This window comes from Rousettus aegyptiacus, unplaced genomic scaffold (assembly GCF_014176215.1).
Source record: "Rousettus aegyptiacus isolate mRouAeg1 unplaced genomic scaffold, mRouAeg1.p scaffold_m13_p_20, whole genome shotgun sequence".
NCBI classification, from domain to species: domain Eukaryota; kingdom Metazoa; phylum Chordata; class Mammalia; order Chiroptera; family Pteropodidae; genus Rousettus; species Rousettus aegyptiacus.
In genome coordinates, this window is record NW_023416296.1 from 628,375 (window position 1) to 643,946 (window position 15,572).

At 69.7% G+C, this 15,572-nt stretch overlaps 1 protein-coding gene across 5 annotated transcripts in view; it reads right to left on the reverse strand.

Annotated features, from left to right (window-relative positions):
• Window positions 1-498: 498 nt before the first annotated feature.
• Window positions 499-15,572, reverse strand: part of COL18A1 (collagen type XVIII alpha 1 chain) — a 36,549-nt gene continuing 21,475 nt past the window's right edge. For 2 of the 5 annotated variants that reach the window (XM_036238089.1, XM_036238086.1), the window contains exons 16-41: window positions 15,299-15,361; window positions 14,860-14,886; window positions 13,955-13,990; window positions 13,430-13,501; window positions 13,198-13,233; window positions 12,921-13,010; window positions 12,391-12,417; window positions 12,291-12,317; window positions 12,041-12,103; window positions 11,846-11,920; window positions 11,325-11,351; window positions 10,997-11,050; window positions 10,653-10,727; window positions 9,566-9,634; window positions 9,023-9,065; window positions 8,587-8,649; window positions 6,389-6,432; window positions 6,023-6,145; window positions 5,309-5,462; window positions 5,150-5,223; window positions 4,614-4,742; window positions 4,088-4,195; window positions 2,557-2,802; window positions 1,955-2,152; window positions 1,470-1,585; window positions 499-928 (exon numbers count right to left, since the gene is read on the reverse strand). In XM_036238089.1, coding sequence (XP_036093982.1) covers window positions 718-928; window positions 1,470-1,585; window positions 1,955-2,152; window positions 2,557-2,802; window positions 4,088-4,195; window positions 4,614-4,742; window positions 5,150-5,223; window positions 5,309-5,462; window positions 6,023-6,145; window positions 6,389-6,432; window positions 8,587-8,649; window positions 9,023-9,065; window positions 9,566-9,634; window positions 10,653-10,727; window positions 10,997-11,050; window positions 11,325-11,351; window positions 11,846-11,920; window positions 12,041-12,103; window positions 12,291-12,317; window positions 12,391-12,417; window positions 12,921-13,010; window positions 13,198-13,233; window positions 13,430-13,501; window positions 13,955-13,990; window positions 14,860-14,886; window positions 15,299-15,361 — 2,250 coding nt within the window. In that variant the 3' untranslated portion in view covers window positions 499-717. The remainder of the gene's footprint in view (window positions 929-1,469; window positions 1,586-1,954; window positions 2,153-2,556; window positions 2,803-4,087; window positions 4,196-4,613; window positions 4,743-5,149; window positions 5,224-5,308; window positions 5,463-6,022; window positions 6,146-6,388; window positions 6,433-8,586; window positions 8,650-9,022; window positions 9,066-9,565; window positions 9,635-10,652; window positions 10,728-10,996; window positions 11,051-11,324; window positions 11,352-11,845; window positions 11,921-12,040; window positions 12,104-12,290; window positions 12,318-12,390; window positions 12,418-12,920; window positions 13,011-13,197; window positions 13,234-13,429; window positions 13,502-13,954; window positions 13,991-14,859; window positions 14,887-15,298; window positions 15,362-15,572) is intronic. The other 3 variants (XM_016143538.2, XM_036238087.1, XM_036238088.1) reach the window with 3 other exon arrangements.

Below are 15,572 nucleotides of genomic sequence, written 5' to 3' on the forward strand. Positions count from 1 at the left end.
GAAGCTTCTCGAAGACCCCGTGCAAGTGGTCCTTTGTATTGGGGTCCTGTGTTGAGCCCCGTCAGTCACCAGGACCAGCCCCTCTGGCTTACAGCTGAGTGCGGACAGACCTGGAGGCAGTGGGCTCTGGTCCTCCAGGGTGACTGCCAGTGGGGTCCCCCACCAGCTTCCCCAAAGATGCTCACATGTACCCCAAAATGTTCCCTGAGCCCTCCCTCAAAGACAGTGATGGGGGTTTGCTGAGACACACTGGTGCAGACAGTGGTGAGTGTGGCTGAGGGCTCGTGGCCTGCTCGGGGGCACGGCCCAGGCCTGTCCATGACCCTCCACACGGCTCTGGGCAGGAAGAAGCACCTGCCTGGGTGTAACTGCACCTGCCGAAAGCAGCCAGGTGGACCCAGCCTGATCTGGGCCAAGAGGGTTCCGTGGCATGACCGTGCCAGACCAGCTGGGGCTGGGGGGCAGGGGGCGGGGCGGGAAAAAGTCATGACATCAGGCTTTGGGTTTTAAACTTTTTAAAAAATACACTCTTTGGCTTCCTTTTACTTCTGGAGAATTACAGGAAGTGTGAACCACACAGGAACATGTCCCTGCCAGGCCCCACCCTTGGGAGCCAGCTGACGCTCCCTCCGACATTGGGGGCTTCTCCACTGCCCTGCCGCCGGGCCTTCTCTCCGGCACTCTGTGCGTCCTCCGTCCTTGTGAGTGGCAGAAGCCCTACTTGCTGGCGGTCGTGAGGCTGTTCTCGATGCAGAGGACGATGAAGGCGTTGTGGCAGCTCGCGGCCTTCTGCTCCAGCAGCTTGCCCGCCAGCAGCGAGGACGCCTGGCCCGTGGCCGTCATGGCCTCTGTCCTCCACGTCTCGCAGTAGCTCTCTGTCAGCCGGCGCCCACTGGGGTCTGAGCCATGCCAGACACTCTTCTGGGGCCTGCAGGACACAGTGGGCTTCAGTCCACCTGGGCCCTGCTGGGGCGGGTGCTGGGGCCGTCCTAGCTACTACGGATGCCGCCTCCCACACCGCACCCCATGCTACTGCTGCTGTTGGGGGCGCAGCCCGAGGAGCAGGCCTGGGACCCCTGGGGACTTCTCAGTGAGGGCGGGGCTGCACGCTAGTCTGACACCTAGCCACTGTCAAAGGGCCTGCGCGCCCTCACTCGGCCAGCAGAGGGATGATGGGCGTGGACGACCCCGCAACTGGCCAGCAGCAGGGGGTGCCCACCTGCCCGATGCGGAGACTCCGCGTGGGGCGATTTACAGCAGCCAGCGCGGCGGTGGCGCGCAATGACCAGCGGCCAGCTGGTCAGCCGCCAGCCCATGGCGGGGCGGGAGGGGGGCGTGGCAGCAGGCCGGCGACGGGGTTTCCCACGCGCCACCGGGAACGCTGTCCTCACTGGCGCCCCCGCGGCAGACACGCAGGGCGGCATGGCTCACGTGACCCAGAGCCGGCGGCCGCTCACGGGCACACCTACCAGGCGGGGTGCTGCAAAACGTCTCTGCCGTCAAAGGAGAGGATGCGGGCTCCAGGCTTCAGCTGGGCCTCGGAACCGGAGAACAAGGCCCCCCAGCTGGGAAACAGCTCCTCGTCCTGCAGGGCGGGGCACCTTGTTCCATCTCTGGTCACCTCCGCCAGAGCCCAGGCTGCCAGGCGCCTCTGACCACGCGCCTCCCGGGAGTGGTCACCCCCAGGCACGCTCCTGGCCCGGGCCCCGGGTCTGGGAGGCTCTGGTGGTCCCGAAATGCATGCGCAGGCCCTGTGGGGCGGGGCGCTTCCCAGCCCGTGGCGGGGTGGGGGATGCTGAGGGCCTCATGACCTAAGGTGAACCCAGGACACCAGGACCCGGCGGAGGGGGAGGAAGGGGGGGAGGGGGAGACAAAGCCACCGGGGCGTGTGGGTGCCTGGGGGCGGCCCCAGTGGGCTGCCCAGTGCCCCGCCCCCGGCCGGGGCCACACCCACCCTGAGGTTGACAACGGGCACGGCGGCGCGGTCGGCGCGGCGCACGATGCTGTGCAGGTCCTGCAGGCGCGAGGACAGGAAGGCGCGGAAGGTCCCCGCTAGCCCCGCGGCCCGCGCCTGCTGGAAGCACTGGAGGTCCGCCCCGCGGATGCCGCGCAGGCCGCCCGGCTGCGGCCCATTCAGCGCCACCAGGTGCAGCTGCGGAGGAGGCGTGGTCAGCCGCCGGCCGTGGCGATCCCGCCGCCCGGCCCGCCCCTCCCCCCGCCCCCGCCGGGGCCCTCCCAGTGGGCAGTAGGGGCGAGTCTGGGCAGAGGCCAGGCCTGGGAAGCAGCATTTGTCCCTAGAGGGGGTGCGGTCAGTTTGGAGTGGCCACCATTAGGTCGCCCCCATCCCTGTCCCAAATAAGTCCCTGTCCTTGGGCCTCACCAACCACCTCAGTGAAGAGGCTCTGCAGTACCTCCCCCCCCCCCCAGCACTGCCCCCTGCAGTGGCCCAGGACATAAGCAGGGACAGGCCTTGCCAGCAGCACCAGAGGGCAGCCCAGGCCCAGAGGACCCTCCCTGTGAGCACAGGCTGGTGGGCACGTGGCGAGGGCCACTCACCACTGGCCGGAAGTCCTGGTGGGGGTGGGCTGGAGTGCCCGTGGGGCGCACCGGCCAGGGCTGCACGTAGGAGCCGTAGTGCGGGACTCCAGGGTAGGGCTGGGGGTCTCGCCAGCGTGGGGGGCTGGCCAGGACGTCGTCCGCCCGCCAGGGCCGTGCGGTGGAGGGGGGCAGCTCGCCCCGCGGGTGTGGGTTGCCCTCGTGCAGCTGCACCAGCGGGGGCTGCAAGGCAGCCACCTCGTTCTCCTGCAGACCAAGGGGTGGGGGTGCATGCAGGGCTCCTGCGGCCGCCGGTCCCCGCACAGCCCCTTGGGCCCTGCCCGCCCCCCTGCCCATCCCGGAGCGCCCCCTCGCCGGTACCCAGCTGTGCTCGTGGCTGGGAGTGCTGAGCTGGGGTGCTGAGAGCCAGGTGGGACCCAGAGCCGGGGAGCCGGGCCAGCCTGTTTACACCCCGATCAAGTCGATGGCCCACTGCTCACACACACACACACACACACACCCGCTGGCTCCGCCACGCTCAGAAGCTGCTGCCCCGCTGTGGCCCGGGGGCCAGACACCAGCGGGCCCATGCACTCCGCCCCCAGCCTCTCGGCTTGGCGCCCGCCAGAGACCACCTCCACCTTAGTCTCAACCCTGCACCCCACTGAGTCCCACCTGTCTGTTCCCACAGCCGCGAATGCCTCTGACACACTGTATTCTCTGAGTGTGACTTATGTGCCTATGCTAGGTACCTATTACCTGGTTACGATTTATGATGTAATGAGTTCATACGTACAGTTACACCAAACAGCCACATTTACGTGGTCACGTGTCACACTTCACGGGATGAAGACTAGCACACCTGCTGCCTGTGCGGCTCGTCCCCCACGTGCCAGCTCCACACGCGGGGGGGGGGGGCGCCTTTGCCTTTTCATGCGCAGCCGCGCCCCGTGCCCAGGATGTGCCTGGCGTGTGAGGGGGCCCCTGACTCGGTGCTGGGTGCTTGACGAATGAATGAGCGCATGGGCTCGCCATGGCCGACGGGCTCACGCAGAACCCGACGCAACCTCGCACGGCCTCGCCTGGGCCCTTCGAGGAGCCACGCCTTCTGCTCCAGGGAGCCCGCAGCACAGGGGCACGACAGCGACTCTGGGAGTGCGAGTGCTTCAGCCCCGCCCCCCAGCCCCGTCCCTGTCCCCGCTGCCTCCGGCCTGGAAGCCTCTGTCCCTGTGCCCTGCACTCCAGGTGAGCAATGACAGACCAACGAACAGCATGGGCTGAAGGAAGGGCAGCGGAGTCTGTGCCCTCCCCTCCCCCCCCCCCCCCGGCGCAGTCTGTGCGCCCCGGCTCCCCACCCCGACCCCCGCGGCCTGAGCGCCCGCCCCCCGCGGTCCGAGCGCCCGGCCCCCGCGGTCCGAGCGCCCGACCCCCGCGGCCTGAGCGCGCCCGACCCCCGCGGCCTGAGCGCCCGACCCCCGCGGCCTGAGCGCCCGACCCCCGCGGTCTGAGCACCCTACCCCTAGAGGCAGAGCAAACGGCCACTGTCATACACCCCTTGTGCCCCAGCCACCTGAAAAGCTGGGACATGCGTCCCGAAGCCAGCAGGGGTGGGGAGATGCGGGCTCACCGTCCCACGCGGCAGTGACGTCCGGGCCTCCAGCTGGAAGAAAGCACAGGGTCACCCCAGCCACCTCTGCGTGACCAGCCCACAGCCGGGCAGCACTCCCTGCCAGCTGCCCAGCCCCGTCCTCCCCGCCACGGGAGCCAGCGTGGCTGCGTCTGAGCCTGGCATGCGACACGCCTAACACATGCGTGTGCCGTCGAGTGGGGGCCACTCCCGTCCTCCTGAAACTGCTCACGAAACAGTCTATTGACTTAAAAAAGCAGCCTGAGTTGTGGCTGTCGCTGCCCCGGTGGCGTCTGCCGGGCAGGATCTTCCCGAGGGCCCCGGGCGGGGGCATCGCTCCGCCCCGCAGGCCCTCCCCACCTGGCATTTCTCCCCGTCCTGCCCCTGCCCCCCTGAGTGAAGCCAGAGGTCACTGCCCTCCCATGTGCAGGGGAAGGCCTCCGGCACTCACCAGGACCTTCCGGAAGCCGTGCCGGACACGGACGTACAGCTCCTCTCTCTCGGCCACATAGATGAGCCAACCCTCGGGCAGCTCGGGCACCCTGTCCAGCATGGTCTGGTACGTGGGCCAGATCCTCACCTGTGGGAGGCCCGGGCCGGTGGGAACTTGCCGCACAGCCTGGCGGCCTCAGGCACACAGGGCGGGGGTGACGTGGCCCTGACAGGGCAGGGCGTTCGGGGGGCTGCACGTGGGCATGTTGGGGTGCAGGGCGGGCGATACGGCCGCCCCTGACAAGGGACGGTCCTTACGACTGGCTGGCCCCCAAGGACCCCGAGACAGCACGTGGCTGAGACCGCCCTCGGGAAGGAGGGCGAGGGGCTCGGCGGGAGCCCCCCGCGCGCCCCCACTGCTCCAGCGTGCACACCTTGGCTTCTGTGCGACCCGGGCAAGGCGGGCCGGGTCTCTGTGGGCCACCCGGGACTCCGGAGGGCGGGTGGCCGGGGGCCACTAGGTGCTGAGGGTCTAGCAGGGCAGGGGCTGCTTACCCCTGAGGAGGTGCCCATGGTTCCGGGGGGGCCTGGGGGCCCGGGCGGGCCTGGGGGTCCAGGGACGCTGATAGCTGTAAAAGAGGAAGCAGGGGTGGGAACTGGCTGGGCCCAGCCGGAGGAGGCTGACGCCCCGGCCCCTCCCTGGCCCGGACTTACTCTGCCTGTAGGGGCCAGGAAAGGAGGGGGGGCCTGGGGGCCCTGGGGGCCCTGGAGGGCCGGGAGGCCCCTGGCGCCCCTCATAGCCGATGCCAGGGGGTCCCTGAGGTCCAGGTGGGCCGGGTTGGCCTGGAGTGCTCTCCCCTTTGGGACCCTAGGGTGGAGAGTGGAACGGCGCGGTGACCCACGGCCCCCCGACCATGCAAGCAAGTTCGAGGGGCTGGGCTGCTTCTGCCCAGAGCCCGTGCAGGGGGACGGTCTCTGAGTGCATCGGCTTCCTGCCCAGGCCTGAGGGTCTGGGACCCCCGCCCCTCAACAACCGTGGGTCAGAGCAGCTGCCAAGGGCCCTCAGTCCCTTCCGTCCCCCACTTTCCCCAGGACTCTTTCAGGGCAGATGGTCTCCTGGGGGCCTCAGTGGGTACTGCTGGGCAGGAACGGTGCCAGCAGGTCAGGCGCAGAGGGGAGGGCTCAGGAGGCTCCACCCCGACCCGCACTCCCCTGCTGGCTGGAGGTCCGTGAGCTTGCCCTAGGGGGTCAGTGGCTGTGCCCCCACTGGGCCTGCCATGCCCCACCCAGGGACAGCCAGCCAGGACGGGGCACTCAGGGCCCACCTTGCAGGGCACCCACGGCTCTGCCCTTGGTTCCTGGCCCCAGGGCCCCCGGGGACACGAGCTCTAGGACAGGCCTGGGCGGGCATGTGTGTGGGCAGCTTACCGGGATCCCAGGGTAGCCCGGTGGGCCGGGTGGACCGGGAATGCTGGAGCCGAAGAACCCGCCGGCCCCGGGCTCGCCCCTCTCCCCTTTCTGCCCGGCATGCCCCCGGTCACCCTTCTCTCCCTGTGGACAGAAAGGCTTGTCTGCGGCAGTCCGGCTCCCGTGGCTGGCACAGTGCCGGTGCTGACCCCACGAGCCCTGAGCTGGGGGGGCGGGGCAGCTGGAGGCCTCTGGGGCCGGGCCTGGCGGCCCTCCGCAGCACACGAGCGGGCCCGCGAAGCCGCTCCGCAGACGGCCAGCGCTGCGTGGGGTGCCCAGTGGCGGTGCTCCGGGCAGCGCTCAGCGCGGGGAGGGGGTGCCACCCACCTTCATCTCGGCCCCCAGCTGGAAGAGGTCGAGCGGGAACTGCCCTGCGGGAGAGATTGCGTGGGGCCTCAGCGGGGGGGCGTCCGGCCCCGTCTGCCGCTCACGGCCCCCCACCCCGTCCTGTTTCTCTCTAACTGTTGTGTCTCCGTGTGGATTCTGCCACACAGCATGCTCCTCCCTCGTCACTTCAGGGTCTTGCTCACGGCGCCGGGGCGTGCCCGGTGGGCGGCGAGCAGCCACCACAGGTCAGTTGACGTCCGTCGCCTCACGTGGATGTGAGGAAAAGGAAACGACTTTTTCCCCTTGTGAAAGGACTTGGAGGCCCCACCTCTTGGCATCTTTCGAGCACCCACACCCCCTGGCAGGGTCACCTGTCACCCACCACGCCCCAGGGCTCGGCGCCTCATCCCCGAAAGTGCGCATCTTCTGACCCCTGCGGCCGCGCGCTGCCCCCTCCGCAGCACCCAGCCCTCCGGCCTTTTCCATTTTGTTTCCGACCGGCCATCGATCCCGCAAAGGGTCCTCGTGACCTCAGGAAATCTACTTGCTCGTTCCGACAGTCTCCTCGCAGCTCCTTTTGGGTTGCGGGTGTCGAAGAGGTTTATTCCTCCTTTCCAAAAAGGGGCGCCGCGCGCCTCCCCTCCCGCCTCTGGCCCGGCGGCCCCGCCCCCACCGCGGCCGGCCGGCGAGCTGCCTGCTGGACACCGGACCGCCGGGCCGCAGGGCGGCCCCTCCCGGCAGCGCCCGCGGCTGCCTCCTCGCCCCGTCGGGCCGGCAAGGGGAGAGTCAGCATGACCGGTCCCTTCGAAGGGCCGACTTCGGGCGTTTTGACTTCCTTGGTGCTTCCCGGTTTTCACATGTCTTTTAATTCACTTCTGACCTTTACTGTTTTCTTCCATCTATTTGCTTCAAGTTAAATTTGCTATTTGTTTTCTAGCTTCTTGAACTGGACGCTTAGCAAGACACTCTACTTAGGAGACTGTGGTTTTGGGAATAGCTAACGAGTGACCTTGGGTTAACCTTCTCCCATGACCTTCCCCCTGGAAACCCAGTAGAGCTGGAAGATGGATACCGCGGGGCCAGGGAGGGCTGGATGACGCCCCCCCCCATGGGCGGGAGCCCGGCTCCGGGCTCTGCCTCAGCCGTCGCAGGGAACTCCACGGCCACCCAGGGTGGCCTGGCTCCCATGCTGACACCTGCCTCCCGTCCGGGCTCCCTTGCTTCGTGTGGGGGTCGCGCTGCTCCAGGGCCACCGCGGGGAGCAGGGTGGGGGCTCAGGGCCCCTGCACCTCGCGACCTGGTGTCGGCACCCTGCGCCTCAGATGCAGGAGTCCCGTGCACTGCATCCGGGCTTCTCTGTGCCCGGAAGGCGCCGTGCGGAGTGTCTTCCGTGGGGGCCCCCTGCTCGCCTCTGCCGGTCAGCGGACGGCTGCAGGACACCAGCTCTTCATGGCCTGCAGACTCGCTTCGGCCGGCGGGGCCCCCGTGGGGAACACGCTGGGGCCCCGCGCTGGCTCCAGGCCCTGGGCCAGGGTGCCACCTGCCAGACCCGCTGCCTCCCGACAGGCCCGTCTGCGGGTCCTGCTGCTCGCTGAAGGCCCGGTTACAATCTCCCTCGTAACGGTGGGTGTGCGTTCTTCCTTTTCTCCACGATGTTTGCTTTCTACGTTTTGAACCTACGTTGTTAGGCGCGTACAGATTTGGGGCATTTTCCCCCTCTTCGGCGGGTTCTTATCGTTGCGAAGGTTCCATTTCTGGCACCGTTTCTGCCCTGCGGCCTGGCGGCCTGGCTTCCCACACGCACACGCGGGGGCGCGCCGGGCGGCGGCGTGTTCATCCCGGCCCTCCGGGGAGCACTCCGCCCGTTCCGGTCCCTGGCTGCGCCGGCCCCTCGGGCGGCCCGTCCCTCGCCTCTCCTGCCGTCTCTTGGACGGTTCCTACGCCGTCTTCCTCCTCCCCGTCAGAGGTGGCTGTGGCTTCACTGCACCTCACCCCGCATCTCCGCGGCACCTCCGGCTCCCTGAGGGGCCCCTTGCCGACCCTGTCACGGTGCCGGGGTCCTCGGGGAGGCACGCCCTGGAGCCCAGCCCTGCCCCTCGGCACTGGGGTGACGGACACCTGTCCGGCCGTCACCTTGCTTCCCCCCTCCAGGAGGGTAGGACGGTACCTCGGCCCAGGGCCACCCAGAGCGGCCTCACCTGGAGCTCCGGGAGGGCCCACTTCTCCTTTGTCCCCCTTCGGTCCAGAAGGCCCTTGGTGACCTGGAGGGACAGAGACCCCAGTGCCCATTGTTGAATGTGAAGACCATGCCCCCGACCCTGGCGGGCCCTGAGTGCACTGGGCCAGGCCTGGTCCCAGGAGGGGGACAGCACGTGGGCTTGGGGACTGTCTGAGCTAGACGAGCTGGTGCTCGGTGGCCCGCCCAGGGGCTGCACCAGGCGGGCCTGCTCCCAGAGGCCGTGCCTCTCCCATTCGGCACGGAGCCGGATCGGAATTGTGGGCAGCAAGGGAGTGGCTGCTAGGTGTCCACTCCGGTCCACGGTCAGATCCCGCAAATCCGTGTGCCAAGCCCTGGGGCGTCTGGCGTCCCTCCGAAGGGCCCCCCGGCTCTGCCCCAGGCCTAGGCGCCCTCACCTGGCAGTCCCGGAGGTCCAGGGGGGCCGGACTCCACAAACGCCTGCAAAGAACGGGCGGAGCTGGTGGGTGAGGGAGACGTTCTGGAAACCGAGGCGACCGCCCACCCAGGGGTCTCTGAGCCCAGAAGCCCTGAGAGACCCCACAGGCGCCCCACCCCTCAGCCACCCCACACCAAGACGGGGTAGAGGAAGCAAGAGAGAAGACGTGGTGAGGTGACGTGCCCCCAGCGGGATCCGTCACACCTCTGAGCCTCGTGAACTGGGGACGTCCACCCCGCAGGGGGCTGGAGGGCTCTGGGCTCAGGTGCCTGGCAGATGGGCCCCCGCCCTGGCCGTGACCGACTGCAGGCACTGCTGCCCACAGGGCAGGTGGCCCGGGGCCACCACCCACTGCCTCCCAGGAGTACCCCCGACCCACACGGCTTGGGCTGGCTCTCCCTGGCTGGGCCCCAGCCTGGAGGTCAGTGGCAGGAAAGAATGCGGTGGCCACCATGGGCTCTGTCACGGGGTGGGTAGGAAGAGTAAGTGCCGGGCGACTTACGTTGCTGTCATAGACAGGAGTCCCGGGGACACCCGGGGGACCGGGGGGTCCTGGGGGGCCAGGCGGGCCCTGCGTGGGGGACAGAAAGCCGTGGTCAGTCACATTCGCAGCCAGGCCAACGACACTGCCCAGGGTGGCAGAGTGGGCAGCATTTCTGAACATCACCGTGGTCACTTCCCAAGCCACGTCCAGACCGCGGCCGAGGGGGAGGGGGCAGCATGGAGGCAGGCCCGCAGGGCCAGGGCACCCGTAGGACGCAGGCCCGCAGGTCACAGGCCCGCAGGTTGCAGCCCGCAGGGTGCAGGCCCTCAGGACGCAGCCCGCAGGCCCGCAGGGCGCAGGCCCTCAGGACGCAGCCCGCAGGACGCAGCCCGCAGGGCCGGGGCGCCCGCAGCCAGGCGTGTCTGCCGCTGAAACTCTGCGGCGCTAACAGCCCAAGAGCCTGTCTTCCCAGATGGCAGGCGTGACCCTGACTCTGTCGGCACTTCAGGACCCCGCACGGCGTCGCCTTCTGTCCCCGACTTTCCCTGAGACAGGCAAATTGCAGGAAGGAAGGCGGCCTCGGCAAGAACCCGCCGCGGAGGAAGAATTGGAGGAGCGGATGGCTGGAACCCCGGGCTCAGTAGCACTGCCCAGAGGCCCAGACGGCTCCCGGGGACCGGGCGGGGCGGGGAGCGGGCGGGGCGGGGACCGGGCGGGGCCTTCAGGAGCGAACGCAGAGTGTGGCAGGCAGCGTATCAGACGCCAGCCCTGAGCCTCAGGGTGACACGGCCAACCTGCCGATGGCACTAAAATAAACCCTTGGCTTAAAGGTCGGCAGAGTCACGGCAAACCACGACGGGGTGCTGGGTGAGGGGCCTCCAGAGCCCAGCAGCCACGCGGCCGGGGGCCCCTCTGCCAGAGCCCCGCGGGGCCCGCTCCCGGCGGGCTGGGGCTGTGCGTGCACCTGGGGTGTGACACAGGCGTGGCTGTCACAGCCCAGGGTCGGTCACTCAGAGGCCGCCTCCCCGAGACGAGCCCGTGGACCCGAGGCCACCTGGGTCCCGGGCACCCCGGCCCCCCCCGTCCGTCCCCGCAGGACACGCACCCGCACACCGAATCCGATGCTGGCGTCTCCTGGCTCCCCCTTCTCCCCTTTCAATCCGTTAATCCCAGGGCGACCCTGGGGAGGGGCATGTCGGGTGCTGACATTGGTCCCCACCAGGGGGACCTGCCCTCCCACCCACCTTGTCCCACCCCAGCCCTCAGGCCCTCGGGAGTTGGGGCCAGAAGCTCTTCCCCACCCAAGGGTGTCGACACCTCTGGGCCATGGGCCGGGGGGTGGGGGGTCCTCGGTCCCAGAGACACTGCACAGGCAGGGCACCCCGGGGCACAGGGCGGAGGACCCGTCCACTCGCTGGGGCCTGGGCTGCGGGAGGCCCCAGTCCTTACCGGCCGTCCAGGGAAGCCGATCTCCCCCTTGTGTCCGGGCCGTCCGTACGGGCCCTGCGGAGAGGGGAGCATGCTGGAGGGGGGCAGAGACCGCCTGCGGTGCCCCCGCCAACCCCGGGGAGCAGGGACCGCCCGCGGTGGCCCCGCCAACCCCGGGGAGCAGGGACCGCCCGCGGTGGCCCCGCCAACCCCGGGGAGCAGGGACCGCCCGCGGTGGCCCCAACACCGGTCCCAGCTTTAAAGGTGCAGCTGGGACACGTGCCCAGCCACCCAGCAGCCAGGCATGGCGGGCGCGCCCCATCGGGGCACAGCACCCGTGCGTACTCACCAGGGGTCCCCGGGGGCCAGGCTCGCCCTGAACACAAACCAGAAGCACAGTCAGGTGGCCGCAGGTCACCCCGTCAGCCCGAGGGCCCCGCGGCCCTCTGGATGCTGTCCGGGCGGCCCCCGAAGCGCTGGCCCCGGGAGGGACGGAGCAGCAGAGGGCGCACCTGGCTGGGGTCACGGCGACCCTGATCTCAGGTAGGACGCCAGGTGGGGCCGCCATGTTCTCACTGGGCCTGGGGTCCACCCCCAACAGCCCTGGGGTCTTCGGGGCCCCTGCAGGCCAATGCCCGTGACCACCTGCGGTCTGGGTCCTGCTGCTCCTGGACCCGCCCATGGGCCTGTCTGGGGGTCGCCTGCCAGGGGTGGGGCTGCCAGGGCCCCCCAAGGAGCCCGCTGGGCTTCCTCCTGAGCAAGGGCTGGGACCTGCCGCCCACCGTGGCTGGGACAGGGACAAGCAGGCAAGGCTCTGGGACCCCAGCCCTTGGACACGAGCCAGTGAGCAGGGCCAGGTGGCCGCCTTACCTTGGCTCCTTTGGGGGCAGGGGCCAGACCGTGGCCGTCGGGGCCGTACACCATGCCAGGCTCTCCCTTCTCGCCCTGGGGCAGGGGGCAGGGGGCAGGGGGCAGCGTCAGGGGGCGGCTCCGGGGGTGCCCTGCACCCACCCTGCCAAGCCCCTCGGGCACCCACGCCCAGACAGGCGGCCCCGAGCCCCTCACCTTCATCCCCGGGGGGCCCGGCTGGCCTCCAGACCCCGGGTCTCCCTTTGGCCCAGCTGGTCCCTGTGGGAGAACAGGCAGCAGTGAGAGGCCGCACGGGTGACCGGACCCCGGTGACGGCTGCTGCCTGGTCCTGACCGGCCCTGCGCCCTGCCCGCCAGGCCCGTGCTGGACCGGGGGCTTCTGCTCGCACCCGCCCAGTGCTGGGGTTCCCCGCAACCCAGAGACCCTGAGGGGCTCCGCTACTTACGGGGAAGCCCGCGAACCCCGGCTGGCCCTGCGGGGAGAGAGCAGGGTCAGCGGGGTCGGCCGCCAGTGCCCGCGACCGCACCCCCGCGGGCAGCACGTACCTTGGCCCCGTGGGCGCTGGCCGCCACCTTCTCCCCGCGAGGCGGTGGAGGGAAGCATGGAGCCACGGACAGAAAGGAAAGCCAAGTCACAACCACGGTCCCACCCTCGTCACGGCTACGTCACGAGGCCCACAGGCCAACACCAGAACCAGACGGGGGACAGGGCCACGCTCCCACGCCTGTCGGTCTCGCGCCTCAGGGGCCCTCAGGCGAGAAGCGAAGCTGTTCCTGGTGGCCCCTCCTGCCCATGACCCTGAGACGAGGGGCCCAGAGGCCCCGCCTCCCGTGCCAGACGCGGGGGGCCGGAGCAGACATGTCCGCAGCCGGAGGGGTGACCCTCCGACCCATAGGGCAGCTCTAGAGAGCCCTGCTTCGACGGCCGAGAAACCCCGCAGAACCAGGACCTGAAATCCCAGGGTCTTTGGGGTCCCCCTGCAGGGGGAGGGTGGGTGGCCCTGACCGACACAGTCCTGGCCCCCACGGGTGGCCGGGGCTTCAGGCAGAGCACGTCGCCCACACAGTGTCCTTACGTCCTGCTCCGACAGGTAGATGACGGGCCCCGGGACTCCGGGGGGCCCGGGGGGGCCCGGCTGCCCCACTCCGTCCTTGCCTGGGTCACCCTGCAAAAGAAGGCCATGTCCAGCGTGCCGGCTGTGTGCGGGAGCAGAGCTGTGCACGGGGTGCGAGGAAGCACCCGGAGCCCCACCCCGGCCTGAGAGCCCCACGACCTCGGGGTCTTCACCCCACGTCTCCGAGGCCCCACGGGTAGCCCCTGGGTCCCGCCCGCACACCCTGAGCCCCACTCACTTTCTCCCCCGGGGTCCCCTTTTCTCCTTTTGGTCCCTACAGAGACAGGAAGGAAAGGCTTCGTCACAGGCGGAACACAAGCCCCTCCCCAGAGACCTGCGCCGAGCCTGGCAACCGCGAGAAACCCACAGGCAGCCCGGACCCCGAGTCCTCCCACGGCGCACAGAGAGCCGGGTCAGGGGACCCCCAGAGACATGGGTGCCACCCCCGGCAGCCCTGGGCAGCCACCCACCTGGGCTCCGGCCACGCCCTCTCTGCCCGGGAGGCCAGGGAACCCGGGAGGTCCGTCTGCACCAGCTCCTCCCTGCCAAGGACACACGGACAGGCCCGTGGGTCAGGCCCAGTCCAGCGAGCCGGTGTCAGGGGGTGACGGGCTGGGGTGCTGTGGGGCACACCAGGCTCCACGCGGCACGTGGGGCCGAGGACAGAATGGGACCAGGGTGGCGGCGGGCTCGTGTGGCTCCCACGGCTTACGCTGCGGAGCCTGGGGGAGCAGGTCCCAGGACTCGGGGAAACCTAGGGGTGCCCTGGGGGCAGGCGGGTCCTAAATTCTAAGGAACAGTCAGGCACAAGGACAAAGCAGTGGACAGCAAGAGAACGGTGCTGGGCCCGGCTTCCGGGGTGGCCCCACGCAGGCTCACCCAGGGGGCCGCGAGGGGCCGGGGCCGAGGGGGCCGAGGGGGCCCAGCCTGGGACCCCAGCCCACCCGGGCTGGGGATGCCCCGGACACTGCCTGAGCCTGAGACGAGGGTCTTACCTTGGCCCCTGGTGGCCCCGCTATTCCAGGGTCCCCCTGAAGTGGGTAAAAGGCCCCGTGAGTGCAGCGCTGGGCCGGCCCCTCGCCCCCCACCCCACCCCCACGGGTGCCCCCGTCCTCCGAGGAAGGCGGGGGGGGTATTCAGGAGGCTCACACCGCCCCCGCCCCCGGCTCAGGGCTGAGGGACCCTGCACAGCTGGGGATGGCCACACGTCGGGGCGCATGGCTAGGCCTGCTCTGGGAGGCCACTCTGAGGTGACTTTACTTTTCCCAATTTAAGAGAACTAAAAGAAGCACGTCCTTCTAAAAACTCAACTTTTGAAATGTCCCCGCTCTGCAAAGCAAAGCAGGACATTCTAAGAACCAGGGCTGCGTGAGCAGGGGCGACCTGTGCGGGGTGCCGGGGCCAGGGGCAGAGCGTGACTGGCTCAGCACCCCGGGGGGGACCTGTGCGGGGTGCCGGGGCCAGGGGCAGAGCGTGACTGGCTCAGCACCCCGGGGGGGACCTGTGCGGGGTGCCGGGGCCAGGGGCAGAGCGCGACTGGCTCAGCACCCCGGGGGGGCGTCCGTGTCCTCCAGGGGCAGGTGGGGGCGAGAGCACGCAGGGAGGAAAGATGGGGCGCCCCGAGGGGAGCTCCCAGGGTCTCAGGCACCATCTGCCGTCGCAGAGGCTGCGGGGTCCCTCCCCAAAGCCCCCTTTCCTCCCCAGTCAGCAAACAAGGCCGTGTGAAGCTAAGGGCGCCACCCCATGCGGTTTCAGGAAGACGGCCGGACGCCCCCAAGAGCAAGGTCTGGGAAGGACGGGTGACGGGGGCCCCAGCCTCTGTGAGCTCTGCACACTCCCCCGTGACTCCTGCCGGGCAGGGCGGCGGGGGAGGGGCGTCGCTAACTCGTCTGGCACTGACCTTGGCTCCGGGCTGGCCGGGCGGTCCCTGCGGGCAGAGAAGAGGCCTCGGTGAGGTGGCCCTGCTGCCCCCCACCGCCCGAGAGCAGCACCTCCCCAGCACGGCGGGGTGAGCAGCCGGCACCCCACCCTGCCATCCCACGAGGGGTGGCCTGTGCTCGCCACCCAGGGCCGGGTGAGGCGACTCCCGCCAGGGCACACACGCCGGGGGGCAGGAGGAGGCGGGGACTTCAAGCGAGGGCCCCACTTAATTAACATTCCACTCAGGTCAACACTCTGTGACTCCCCCAGATCAGAGCCACAGGACTCAGCGACTGACTCTGCAGAAAGACCCGCCTTCCAGGGCTCGCTCTGCCCTGTTCCCCTCCTGGGGGCCCAGCAGGGAGCCTCTGCCCTAGGCAGCCGCGCCCCCAGGGCTGACCAGACCCCCGAGGCAGTACCTGCAGCCCCTCGGCACCTCGGGTGGTCGGCCAGAAGGGTCCCCCAGAACCTTCCATGTCATCCTGGGGGAGAACAGAGGAGGGGCTCAGGTCTGTGCCCCTTCTCACAGGGAGAGGCCCCCCACGGCCAGCCACTGGCCCCAAGCAGAGACCCAGCCATGGCCGAGGGGGACGCCTGGCCACGGCCGACCCGTCCCTGCCCTCGGGTAAGAAGCAGGCGCCTGGGACAGGGGCCGTCCGGGCACCAGCGCGGCCCCCGGGATTGAGGTCATGC